Source organism: Centruroides sculpturatus, unplaced genomic scaffold (assembly GCF_000671375.1).
Source record: "Centruroides sculpturatus isolate CEXI.00-Female unplaced genomic scaffold, Cexi_2.0 scaffold223, whole genome shotgun sequence".
NCBI classification, from domain to species: domain Eukaryota; kingdom Metazoa; phylum Arthropoda; class Arachnida; order Scorpiones; family Buthidae; genus Centruroides; species Centruroides sculpturatus.
This window is the reverse complement of record NW_019384416.1, coordinates 125,359-140,281: the sequence shown is the minus strand read 5'-3', so window position 1 is coordinate 140,281 and position 14,923 is coordinate 125,359. Positions and strand designations below refer to the sequence as shown.

General features: G+C 27.2%; 1 protein-coding gene across 1 annotated transcript in view; it reads right to left on the bottom strand.

The window, feature by feature from the left end:
- Window positions 1–3,968, bottom strand: part of LOC111619188 (proline dehydrogenase 1, mitochondrial-like) — a 35,061-nt gene extending 31,093 nt beyond the window's left edge. The window contains exon 1 of the mRNA XM_023360876.1: window positions 3,630–3,968. Coding sequence (XP_023216644.1) covers window positions 3,630–3,926 — 297 coding nt within the window. The 5' untranslated portion in view covers window positions 3,927–3,968. The remainder of the gene's footprint in view (window positions 1–3,629) is intronic.
- Between the last annotated feature and the right edge of the window lie 10,955 nt (window positions 3,969–14,923).

Here is a 14,923-nt window from a genome sequence, read left to right as displayed (position 1 = left end):
TTATTTCGTTGGCTGCAATTTATAAATATTGTAGAACATAAATCAGTTAAATGTAGATTATTATTATAAAGGAAGTGGGGGAAAAGGTTAAAAAGATAAAAGATTAAATGTAATCATTTATAAAATAATGATGATTTATCATTTTGTGATTAAAAGAAAGAAAAAGTAAATTCTATAGATAAGATATAATTTAAAATTTCAAGACAAATTTCATTTTGACTTTATTTACACAAAATTATTCAAAAAGACATCTTTAAAAGTTTACTTTCATGGAATTTTATGCCAATTCTCTAATTAGAAAATTGAGGTCACGCCAAAAAAAGATTTTTAAAAAACACTACAAAGCCAAAACACTATATCAGATTCTCTTTCTATTTTTACTTAGAGTGTGAGTGCACTTTGCTATGAAGTAATGTCTGACAGCTGAATTGCTGGAACAACTAATGGGCTGCCATACCCAAAGTCTGAATTTTGAACTTCCGTAAGCCATTGACATACAATTTGATAAAACAAATTTACTTTATTTCTCAAAACAGGTTATAATAATTAATTTATGAAGGTCACAAATAAACTTATACATAATATTATGAAAGAATTTGTTAAGTAATTACTCTGCTTTACTTACTTCTTGCTTCATTATTCATATTTTCTTTTTAGTTCACAATATTAGTAATATCTTATCATTTAACTAGATTTTTTAGCATTACTAGGACAACTTTTATTTCCTATTTATTGGAAACTTTTTTTAAACTGAATAATGAATTGTTTCATTGTGAAACTGAGAAGATAGTTTGCCGAAAAACCATTGTTTCAATCTTCAGTAATCTGTTTGATCTTTATAACGCTAATAACTAACAGTAATATTTTAATGTTTTTAAATTTATATTAGCTTTTGCATCAAAATACACAAACAAAATATTAATAAATATTTGCAATAATGAANAAAAATAAATTTATGTTTTGATTAATTTTAATTACCAGAAATAAAATTTTATTAAAAAATTAATGCCCAGAGTAACAATATTAAAGAAATACTGTGGTTCCTAGAAATAAAGTAACATATTTTGATAATACAGTATTTAAATGAACTCATAGGAGTTATTCATTTAAGACTTTGCTTTGACAAGTTTTGTTTGACACAATTAGAAATTCAATTTAAATCATTATTTTACATTTAAAAAAGATTAAATGTCCTATAACTGATCAAAAAATTTGCTTGGTTAAGAAATAGATTAAACTGTAAACAAAATTCAAAATTCTTATACCACAATTTCTCTCATTTCAATAAAAGAAATTTAAACCGATTGTGCATTGTTTATATATAAATATTGTTTATAAACACAAATATAATATTGCTACAAAATAAATAAATGAATCTCAGCTAACTAGNTATTGTAGAACATAAATCAGTTAAATGTAGATTATTATTATAAAGGAAGTGGGGGAAAAGGTTAAAAAGATAAAAGATTAAATGTAATCATTTATAAAATAATGATGATTTATCATTTTGTGATTAAAAGAAAGAAAAAGTAAATTCTATAGATAAGATATAATTTAAAATTTCAAGACAAATTTCATTTTGACTTTATTTACACAAAATTATTCAAAAAGACATCTTTAAAAGTTTACTTTCATGGAATTTTATGCCAATTCTCTAATTAGAAAATTGAGGTCACGCCAAAAAAAGATTTTTAAAAAACACTACAAAGCCAAAACACTATATCAGATTCTCTTTCTATTTTTACTTAGAGTGTGAGTGCACTTTGCTATGAAGTAATGTCTGACAGCTGAATTGCTGGAACAACTAATGGGCTGCCATACCCAAAGTCTGAATTTTGAACTTCCGTAAGCCATTGACATACAATTTGATAAAACAAATTTACTTTATTTCTCAAAACAGGTTATAATAATTAATTTATGAAGGTCACAAATAAACTTATACATAATATTATGAAAGAATTTGTTAAGTAATTACTCTGCTTTACTTACTTCTTGCTTCATTATTCATATTTTCTTTTTAGTTCACAATATTAGTAATATCTTATCATTTAACTAGATTTTTTAGCATTACTAGGACAACTTTTATTTCCTATTTATTGGAAACTTTTATTATATAATGAAAATAAATTCTATTTTTTACAGATTCTATATTTATGGAATAAAATTTCTCATTAAAAAAACAAAAAAAAATAGAATTGTAATAATATAACTAGGAAATTCCATTAAAATTTGTTTTATTTTTTAAATAATTAATAATATTATAAACTTTAAAGACATATACATATGCATAATTTATACCATTTAAGATGTAGTAATTCAATGAGCTCTATTTCCTTATGTTGAAACACATTTTTTAATCAATTATATATTATATATTTATTACGTAAAATTTTTAATAAAAGTAACTGCATTTTAAAAATTATAACATAGTTTAAGTATTACAAAATAATATCCTACAGAAGTACAGTATTTAATTAGAATGATACTGTTAATATCAGTGCACAGACAGTTATAAGTGATAAATAGTCTATTTTTATAATAATTATCTTGAATTTTCTTATCTAAAAATACACGTGATGACGGCATACAAACTATAGTAAAAACACGTGTTTTTATTGATGTTCTCTCCAACATTTTTTTATTACTATTTTTGCTTTAAAACTGTACGTTTCTGTTGCCCTATTTGCCTCGTATGCAATATTATTATAGATTTTTTTTTTAACGCAAGTTTTAAAGCATATTTAATTCTATTTATATAGGACAATTGCATCTTAAAAATATTCAATTTTGTTTCCAATAAATTATTAAAAAATCCATAATTTTCTGCTGCACGCTATACAATAATCTAGCGTTATAGCAGTTTTAGCATAAAATTGCTATATATAATAATTAACTATGTAAATGTTATATAAACTACAGACGTAGTAAGGGATAAAAAGTGTTTGCGAGTTGAAAAAAAAAATGTGAAAACCAACGTCAACAAGCTAAAGGTATGAGGGGTACGACCGCCATTTTCACAGCAGGAAGTCTGCCATGATGATAATTATTCTAGAAGTAAATCTGTTGTTTTTTATTGAAACTGCTTCTATTTTGATCACTTTAAAAAAAATCTATCAGCAATTTGGTAAAGTCTAATCATCGCTAGCTTAAAGCAAATGAATGGATTCTCTTGAATAACAAACACGCCTGTTTGTTTACTTCCACGCGGGTCTTCCTACAACAAAATGATATTTTTAAAGCCAGTAAGAAACAGAACTGGCGACCTTTGTATAAAAGTCTGTTTCAAGGTTACATGTACTGAGAAAAACACAATCATTTGCAAAAATTTAAACAGAAAACCAGTTTATAAAGTTACGTCTTTTGTAAAATATAAACACAGTCGTGTTTTAGTAGTTTCTGTTTAAATCTTTCGAATAAAAATTTAAGCGNTTAATCAAAAATTAAATATTTATTTTTTATATTAAGTAAAGCGCAAATTTTTCCAATTAAAAAGGTATTTTCACGTTTAAAGTAGGAATTTCCAGAAAGTAATAATTAAAATACATGTATTATATGTATAAACATAAAATACATGTACTTAATTAGTATTAAGTAACATTTTGATGATTTTCTACTAAATAATTACTCACCTTTTGATGATTTTCCACTAAATAATCATATTTAGTTAACTTTAAAACCAAAAATGCTCTGAATAACTCCCATGTTGTTTTACTCTTGTAGGCCGACTTGGTGTCTTCAAATGTCAGGTCCAGTGGATCTGGTTGCCTGATTCTTTCCGTCTGCGAAGAAACAACTGTAGTTTCTGATGTTACAACGGTCGCCGAACTTGATTTACATCTTAGAATCGTGTAATTATATCTATAACCGCATTTTAAAGCAAATTTTGCGTATCTAGAAGTTGCCGATACGCCACATAACATGGCCATACTTAAAAAGACTTCCGAACGGCGAGAGGCTAAGAAGAAATAGGTGTGCGATCACGTGGGATGTATCCACCAATAATAAACTCCCAACGTACCGCGCCGTAACGTAACGATGATCGAGCCAATCGGAAAGTTGGCTATTTTGACGTAGTCGCGAAATTGATTCATTTATTAACGCGTGGTCGTGACACGTGTAGGAAAAAAAAATAATAAAATGTCTGTAGGCCTACTCTACCGCATAGATTTTTTTTTTACTGTTTTAAAGTTTCGTTATGTAATTAGTTAATTCATTTATTATAGAATTGGCACGACGGTTTAACGTCTGGCCTATAAAGCTGACATTCAAGACAACTATTTACAGAATTACAAATTGCGTAAACGAGATATCGTAGTAAAATAAATAAAAATATAGAGTATCTACTTAATTAATTCATTTTTAATTATTTAAATCAATTTTAATTTACATAAAATTATTATAAATTTTAATTTATTTTGTTAGACATTTTTTATTTAATGCTAAAATCTTATATGTGAGCTATGTTTTCTATGTTTTGTCTTTGAAATTTTGTTGTTTGTTGTATTCGTAGGTAAAATTTTAAACTTTAATGTAATTTAAACGATTTCATAATGTAATTGTAATATGAAAATATAATGATAGCTCTTCTTTAGTTGATTCAACTGATCCTTAAAGACAGATCGAGTCTTTGTTTACTAATTCACGAATATCTTTGTCTGTAGAGTCAGTTTCTTTCTCTTAAATTTTTTTCAAGTTTCATTGTTCTTCAAGTCTTTTACCTTGTATGTTACTATCAAACCCATTTCTGTACATTTATCGTTACTGATAAGTGTGAAAGAGAAATAAAAATAAATTGAACATTTAGAAAGACATGACATGCATGTTATATGCTAGTATAAAAATTTTTAATCTCTAATTTTAAAAATATTCTGTATATTTTAATAAACTGTATATCTTCAATCAAACCTATTCAACTAAAAAGTAAGATTTAGACTAAGTTTTAACGAGTAAGAGGTCCTTCCTTTCTTCAAATAATAATAAATTTAAAAGCTTGAGGTACTAAACTGTAACTTGTTTAACTTATATAAAATTCGGCCCTAAACTTTAAAATAAAGATTTATAATGAAATACTTTATAAACTCAATAATTTATTCCTGAATTTTTATATATTTACACTTACTATAAACATTTAGAAAACAGAAGTTAACAATATACTTATTCTTAAACAATTAGAACGCATCCTGAAAATTTTAAGTGCCAAGTAATAAAAGATCTGAAGATAAACGTTTTGTGCTGAAGCCAAAGTAAAAATAAGAGGAAATGAAAACAAGAATATTTTTACTAAAAGTATTTAATTCACATACAGTAAATATTAATTAGTTAGTCATATCCATGGTTGGATTTAGACATTGTGACTCTAAAATATAAGAAGTCTCTTCATCAAATAATCATAAATTTATAAGCATGAGGACCTAAAGTGTATTTTGTTTAGGTTAGAATCTGACTTTGTTCGTATCTACAATTTCACAGTTTATACTATAGAATTTATATAAAAGTTTATTTGTTAAAATTTAAATATAAACAAGAAAATAAAAATTATGCACGTCAGCAAAAATATATTTATTTATTTTTGTAAAATATTTACATTAGCATATAAATTCTTAGAATTGATGATGACAAGTCATTTAATATTTAATGTAACTTTACATAGAAAAAAACGACTTATATAGACTATATATTGTTTCTACAGCTTACATTTTTGTTGAACCAAATGAATTTTTGTATATAATTTGAAATTTTATTAAAATTTTATAAAATATGTAAGTTCATTTTTAATTCAGAAAAACTTTTACACTTGAATTACATGTCATTTTTATGCTTGTAATCATTTTCTACAATATTGACTTTTCACATCCCATAACTCTACAGTTTCAAGGATGTTATTATCTTTTAGACTTTCAAGGATGTTATTTTCTTCTACACTTTTCGAATTATTAATTTTTATACTATGATACACACTGTGACAATAAATTATCAAATTTAAGATATTTGTTCAAGTTATGAAATAGTTTATTGATCGATGAGATATTACAAACATTATTTTGTAAGTTATACTTTCGCAAGCTTTGTGTAACGTTTTTATTCGTTTTTTGAAATCTTAAAAACAATATTTATATTATAAAATTAATAGAAATTCCTAAAATAAATATAATATTTTGAAATTTATCATTTTTCTTTTCGATTAGCTTAAAGATATATTATTATTCTAATAATAACTTAATTAATATTCCAGGGAATTTATAGAAAATAGAAAGAAATGTAAAATAAATTGCTGGAACCTACTATTTTGTTAAAATGAAAGATATAGATATAAAATGTTTAAGCTGTATGAAATTTTATTGTTGGACTGTTAGATGTTTATAAGCAGGCCAAGATATAAAAGGATTAGCAGGACATTTGGTGCAGGCCTCAGGCAATAAAGATCCTAGTCATTAGCCTTTTATATATAAAAAAATATATGATATAAATTAAAATTTCTTTTAAAAAATGACGAAAAAATCTGTCTTTTATTCATTTTATTCATATTTTTTAGGGCTTTCGGGGGATCTACCTCTTTCTTCTCCAGTGCATATGTTAGACTATAATTGATGTACACACACTCAGCAATAGTATATAAATCAAAAAACAAATTTTTCTCAGCAAATTAAGGTGTTTTGTTTTTTGATTTAGTTAGACTATATGTTTTAATTGTAATGTTATAAAATAATAAAATTTTAAAGTTTTAAATTATTTGGACTCGCATTATAAAGGTTATAACTTAAGTGTAAAGTTATGATTAATTTCGGGAATGATAATGGTGAAATAAAGACAAAAAGCTCTTAAATTCGGTTAGAAGACTCCTATTTATATAACTATTGTATTCATTTGAATATTTCCAAATTTTATATTTATATTTAACCTTCTATGGATATACAAGGTTAAACGTATACAATAATAACCTTGCATAACTATGCATAATTACGTCGTAACAAAAAGACGAAATAAAAAATTAGGTTATTAAATAGTTATATCTGTTCTTGATACTATTTTTTATTTTAATAAATACCTCTATACAGAGCCTGATTTAGTTCTAAGCTAAGTAAGTTACAGTTTGGTTCTCACGCTATGAGAGTACAGTTTGTACAATTTAGAACCTCGCGCTTTTAAATTATTATTTGATGGGGAAAGGCCTCTTATATGTTATATAGGCTAAAGAGATTTTCTCCTCTATTCGTTTCTGTTAAAGAATGTCAATGAATTTTATTTTTTATTTGAATAAATAACAATAGATTCTATTAGTTTTTGAAAGATAGGGGAGACCGGGGCAACTTCGGCATGCGGGGCAAGTTTGTCAAGCGCTTTTTTTTAAAAACAAATTAAAAGGAGACTTTGGTTATAGGTTAGGCAGTTGAGTTTTATTGGTGGCTTGTTGAGTGTAGTGTTTTTATTGTTCTCCAACAAGCGTAGTTGAATTATCAAGCAAATTTTCATTTTCGTTCAATTCCATATAATATTTTTTTTCCATTTATATTGAATTGGCAGGTTTTGTTATAATTCCATGATAACGAAAGTTACTTTTCCTGTTAGAAGGATGTAACTTCAACTTATTCACGTGGCCAGATCGTGGCTTGGCATTCTGTTCTCAGGGTTGTACTTAATGTTTCGAAATCATGACTAGCGGGGTAAGATCGGCAACATAAAGCCACATTAGAAGCAAAGGATAAAAATCAAACAGATGATAAATGAAAACATGTTTGCATTTGTTATTCATGTATATATGTCTTTGAACTTGCATTTCGTTGTAATAATATTAAATGGGTGTTGGATTTGTATTTCTTTGTTTTAATAGTGAATTCCAACTTATACATTGTTAATAACATAATTTTATATACGTGCCTATCTTGCCCCATTACTGTTGCCCCTATACCAGGGGCAACTTTAATAAAAATAATTAAAATAATTACAACTTTACAAAAAGAGAGAAGTTGCCGATCTTGCCCCTATACCCGGGGCAACTTCGTCAATTTCTCTCTTCTTGTAAAGTTGTAATTATTTTAATTATTTTTATTTCCAAACTGATTTTAACCAGTTCTATAGTAAGGTAACATTCCAATAGACAATATGCAAAGCTTTTTTTTCAGTTTACAGCAGTATTTATTACCCAAAATTTAAGTAAAGCTTAACATGCCGATCTTGCCCCGGTCTCCCCTAATAACTGTGTATTTTTTTTAATTATCTTATATTATTTTTACAATAATAAGCAGAAGTTTTGAAGAATTTTATCAATTTATTGATTCTCAATAGAGGCTTTCAATCAATCTATTTGCTAGTTTTCCGAGGGATCAATAGATTTATCTGGCAGTTCGCTTAATTACTACGGGATGGAAATAATAAAAGATATATCAGGTATTATTATATATAAATTTTATTAAAGTAATGTTTAATTATTAATTATTTTTACCTGTATGTTTGAGTAGACAGTATAGACACAGAAATGTTTAATTATGTTTAATTATTTTGTATTGGCTTAGAAAGGATCGACGAGTTAAATTCGGTTTTTGGAAAAAGTCGATAGTAAAGGTTGTGAACCTTTGATTTACAGCATAAATGTTTCCTATTAATGATTTAAAGAAAGTAAAATTATATATAGAAGTTACTAACAGTTTTGACTGTAGTGTGTGTTGCAGACCGGGGATTTGACTCCGGTCTGCAACACACTATAGTGCTGTGCGTGTACAATGTACAATTGTAACGTTCGCTTTGTCCCCTTATTTTTCATTTTTAAAATGTTTTAAAAATTATATTGTCAAGATTAACATTATTTAAAGTTTTCTCATTGTGGAATGTTTCATTTAATATTTTCGTTTAATATTTAAGTCACATTATGTGAATCTCACATCAACATTACGAGTTATACTGGGTATTAAAAAAGTATTTGGCATTTATTTGGTAGATATTACATACAATACTGAGTAAAGAACTTCTTAGTAAACATAGGTCAAAAACGCAATAGTTTCTGAGTTAAATAATCTAACAAAAACTTGGAATTTCAGAGTGTGCAACTCTATAAAAAGATAACAAACGTACATGGAAATGGGATAACGACCCTTCTGTAAATATTGAAGTAAAGATTTAGCAATATTACTCTGTCTTTTCACGCAGTATACGCCATATATAAGCCAATATATGAACCATGATATAAACGTACAAAATTGTTAATATCTTAGAAACGTTTTCTAAGATATTTTCATCTATTCAGACATATTACTGCATTTATCTATTTTTTCGTTTATCCCATTTATCGTTTTCATCTATTCAGACATATTACTGCAATAATTGTGTGATAATCATAAAAAATTCTTTTATATTAATCTAAAAATTACGAATTTAGAAATCCCAAGTACAAGAATGCTTGATCATTGTAATTTTTGGAATTGTTTTATTAAAAATATGCAATTACCACACACAACACTACATATTGTACATGGGTGGACTTACACAAAAGACTATAACTTAGGCTTCGTGATTTAAGGGCAAAATTTAGTTTCAAGCTTTTATATTCATGATTATTTAGTGTAGAAGGGTCTTTTATATATTATAGGTTAGCCATAGTCATAGTCATAGGACCACCCTATATAGGCTTATATATAAAAACCGCTATAACAGTACATTTTTGTATTCATATTCGCCATTTAAATTGTATTTATAAAAACTAATACATTTTTATAGTATATTTTATAATTATATTTGATCGTTTAATTTATAACAATGACTAATCAAGAGGTGTTGATCGTTGTGTAAGACAATCTGAAGAATTTGTTATGTAACATGTTCTTTGTATATAGGGGCTAAAGTTGTGTAACCCAAACAATTATATAGACTATCATATTTACACGAGGATGCTTATAATTCTCATCTATTTTATAAATAATTTACTAAGTAAAAATGAAATTTAAAAAAAAAATTAATTAATACGAAAAAAATTTTTTAATAGTATTGTATCTTATCGAAGGTCCACTTCACTCTAAACTTAAGTCAGTGTGTTGAAATCGTGTCATCTTCAAAAGTACTGATATAATTAATCTATAAAAAACCTCATTTATGGAATATTCCATTGAAACATTTCATCCAGATGTTTCCGCATTTATTGCACAATCTGCAATTAAAAGCAGGATTAAACCAGTTAGACAACCTTTGTATTGTGTTCAAAGACTTATTCATTGAAAAGTCAACAAATAAACAATTAAAAAAAAGACTTTAGAATTGATTATGTAGTTTTAACTTTAGTGATTCTTCATTTAATTTTAAAAGAAATTAAACTTTTAGTTCGTTAGCTTAAAACNTTTGGCATTTATTTGGTAGATATTACATACAATACTGAGTAAAGAACTTCTTAGTAAACATAGGTCAAAAACGCAACAGTTTCTGAGTTAAATGATCTAACAAAATCTTGGAATTTCAGAGTTTGCAACTCTATAAAAAGATAACAAACGTACATGGAAATGGGATAACGATCCTTCTGTAAATATTGAAGTAAAGATTTAGCAATATTATACTGTCTTTTCACGCAGTATACGCCATATATAAGCCAATATATGAACCATGATATAAACGTACAAAATTGTTAATATCTTAGAAACGTTTTCTAAGATATTTTCATCTATTCAGACATATTACTGCATTTATCTATTTTTTCGTTTATCCCATTTATCGTTTTCATCTATTCAGACATATTACTGCAATAATTGTGTGATAATCATAAAAAATTCTTTTATATTAATCTAAAAATTACGAATTTAGAAATCCCAAGTACAAGAATGCTTGATCATTGTAATTTTTGGAATTGTTTTATTAAAAATATGCAATTACCACACACAACACTACATATTGTACATGGGTGGACTTACACAAAAGACTATAACTTAGGCTTGGTGATTTAAGGGCAAAATTTAGTTTCAAGCTTTTATATTCATGATTATTTAGTGTAGAAGGGTCTTTTATATATTATAGGTTAGCCATAGTCATAGTCATAGGACCACCCTATATAGGCTTATATATAAAAACCGCTATAACAGTACATTTTTGTATTCATATTCGCCATTTAAATTGTATTTATAAAACTATATTATTCTACTGTAACTGATGTATTTTTTGTCACATGTCAATAATCGATTATATTCGATTTTATCTATCACATGTTAATTAGTCACTTTTATATTAATTGTTATTTATCCTCTAGTTCCAAATTACTTAGAATTTAATTATTAATTTAAATTTTCCAAGTTAATTTTTATATTTAATTTCAGTAGATTTTTACAGAAAGTATCCAATTCGTACTATTAATTAAAGGCTGAGGAAAGTGAAATGAAGTCAGAATGAGTCATAAATATGAGACCCCACCCTACCCGAAAGCAATAAAAATTTATGGATTAAATAAAAAACGGAAAGTGGCGCCACGGTAATGGTCCTAATTTTCCGTTTTGACAACTTTCCGATTTATAGAGACTAGCTGGGGTACCCGGCTTCGCTCAGGGAGTTGATATGAGATTGTGTGGGTAGTTGTAATAAAAGGATAAACTTTAAAATATAAGAGGTAAAAAGTTTTATTGAAAACATATTCTATTTACAATACTTGTTTATAAACAACGTTTTTTCATTTTGTTATTCGTGGTATATGTTTACAAATTTTTCGAATTTACTACTCGAGAGCAAGCTACGTATAGTTGACCGTGAGAAAGTGTGTCCTTGCGCTTTGTTAATTGTAAAACTATAGGCTAATTTGATTGGAAATTGCAGTCTTGTAAATTGGAATGGCAGTTCAGTAGAGATCAGTGGTATTCTGGGAATAAATACTGTGTGTCCTTTGTCCTTTCGAGTCATAAGTTCGGCTTCGATCGTGTTATTCGATAGCTGTTTGACGATCATCCTTGTTCCATTACATAGTTTTGGTGAGTTCAGATTTCTGAGTAGTATGATCGGAGATCCAATTTTCAGTCGAAGGCAGTGTAATGGCATTCCTGGTATTTGCAAACAGTTTAGAAATTCTGTAGGGAAGTTGACACTTTCTTCAACGTTTACCATCGTGTCGATCGATTTGTATATTCTCTTCTCACCGGAAATTTTCTTTTGAATATTAAAGATGATATTATTTTTAGTTGCCAAAATTGCCCTTTGAAATAACCACTCCGGATTGGTATAGTTGTGAACAATGTTTGGATAAATTTGGTCGATGAGTTCGTTTTCAGTAGTGGCTATGTTGCAAAAATCACTGTTGAGTTCAATGAGGCCGGTCGTCTGGTCAGTGGGATATGTGCCTTCGCCTATTTGTAAAAGTTTTTGAGCAAAATGTGCTGTTGTTTCGTCTTTCGAGAGTTCAACTCTCATATTTTTTGTTAGTCGCAGTATTTGTATGTATGGCCAGAGATGTGATTTTTTAAAGCATGTATTGATCTCGTCTGCTGGTGTTGAATTGGGGATAACTGGAAGTGTTTGTCAAAAATCTCCTGAGAGTATGAGTAGAGCTCCTCCCATCACTTCAGAGTTTCCTCTCAAGTCTTATAATGTTCTGTCCATGACTTCGAGTGATTTTTTATGGGCCATTGTGCATTGGTCCCAGAAGATAATTTTAGCTTGTTTTAGAAGTTCACCCCGTCAAGATCCACTTGAGATTTTACATACCGGGAATTGTTCTTCGGCTATATTCAACGGTAGTTGTAGGGCCGAATGGGCAGTACGTTTTCCTTCCATAAGTGTGGCTGCAATGCCGGATGATTCCAGTGCAAGTGCGATGTGTTGTTTAGCAGGTATTTCCGCCAGCAATAGATTTATTAGAAACGTTTTCCCGGTGCTTCCTAGTGCGTCCAAGTAAATAATTCCGCCAGTGTTGTTGATCCGGTCCATGATAACGTTGCAAATTTTTTGATTGTCATTATGGAGTGGTTTGTTGTGAGCAATATGTTGAAGTAGTTCGTTGATGTTGTAGCTGGAATGTTGTGGAATGCTCTCGAATACTCTCGAATGTTCTGGACTGTTCTAGAAATTTCTAGAAGGCGAAACTTCCAGCCCTTATATCTTCAACAGCACGCCCTTCAGGTAAAAATGGGAACCTTCTTCATGGATGGGGGATAGAGGGCTACCACACAATACACAATATAACTCCCTTGATCGTACCGGGACTCTTTTTGAGTTTTAGCGGCACGCACATTGTACACTTACCTTTATAATATATATTGATTGATGATTATGTTTTTATTAATTGTTCTAGAGAAAATCCAGAAATGAGTTGATTAACTTTTCCGGAAACATTTGGTGGCGCCATCTGTTATCATATTTTATTAACATTTTTTAAAATATTTTAAACTATTATTAAAAGGCAAAAGACTTAATTTTGAGGATAGGCAGTGGCGGATTTCCGAACAGGCGCATGCCTGGAGCCTCATAAATCAAGGGGTCTCAAAATTTAGCTATTAAAATTAAAAGAAAAATTATACTTTAAAATAAAACCATATATTAAATATGTTTTAAGTAAAGTATTTATTTCTATCCTCTATTATCCTATTCCCTCTAAAGCCTACATACTCCTAAGACATCTACGAAGTTACTATCTTAGGATTATGTAGGAGTTCATTTCCGCTCATTACATTCTCCTATTAAAAATATTCACGATATAGCCACAAAAATTTATTGTAAGGATTTTATGGCATCAAAACAAGCATTTATTAATTATTTCTTTACAGTTTTTTTAAACAATAAGAAATATTTCATAAAAGACATTACTGGAATTATAAGTCACGCATTAAAATCTGACAAGAATTTAACTATAATAGCAAAAAACCTTAAAGTAACTGAATAAAATCTGATTATCTTTAATTTCTTGTATATCATGTAGTAAACAAATTTTATTTTAATTTATTTATTATGCAGTTTTTATATTATTATATTAAAATCTAAGTAGGAAATATTTAAACAGTGATTATAGATTAGACGTATTTATTCGGATTTTTTAATTCTATACGTAATAAAACAATTTATAAAGGATATCATTGCTAGTATTAAAACTGATGAAAATAAAATATTCAAAACGTAGGAAATTAATAATAATTAAACATATATGTGTTTCGTTGCAGCAGTTTTCAAGAAGCAGAAGTAAATCCAACTGAATTATGCATTTAGAACAAATCATATTAAAAGTAGAGACGAGAAAATATTAGCCAAATATTTTTTTATTTTATTGCATTTTATTTTATTTTCATTTTAACTTAGGATGAATAAGATATAGTGTATATCAAGTAAGAATAATTTAAGATGTTCTAAATATATCATTTATATATTAGTTTTACTGAAAGATTATTTGACTTAAGAGATTAATTAATTAATTAAAATTAATTTATTTTAGAAAAAAGTTATAAAATTTTCTATCTGGAAAATTTTATAAATATTTAAAAATAAGAAAAAAAGAAGAAGCAGTAAAGGAAAAAATAATGAAAGGGAATTCGGAATTTTTAATGATTTATTTTATTTTGTAACAAACATTTGGAGAAAAGTTCATATTTATCTGAATTTTATGCAAAATAAAAAGAAAGTGGACATGAGTAATATTTTACTTTAAGAATAAATTTATTTAATTTTATAATATAAATATAAATATATAATTTTTAATCCAAAGTCATTTAAAGAGATCTTAATGCTCCAAGAAAATAATTCCTAAGCATATTTTATACAATATAAAACAACACATTTGAAGTTTTTCAGAAAAATATGATAGAAATAAACTTGACTTATAAATAGTAAACAACTTATAATAGAATTATAATGCAGAAAATTAAATTAACAATGAGGAGAAAATTGATGCAAAACATACACTTTCTCTAATTGCAAAATGATTTTAAGTAAATACATTAAACAGAAAACATTTTAAAAATAAATTAATAATATAAATAGAATA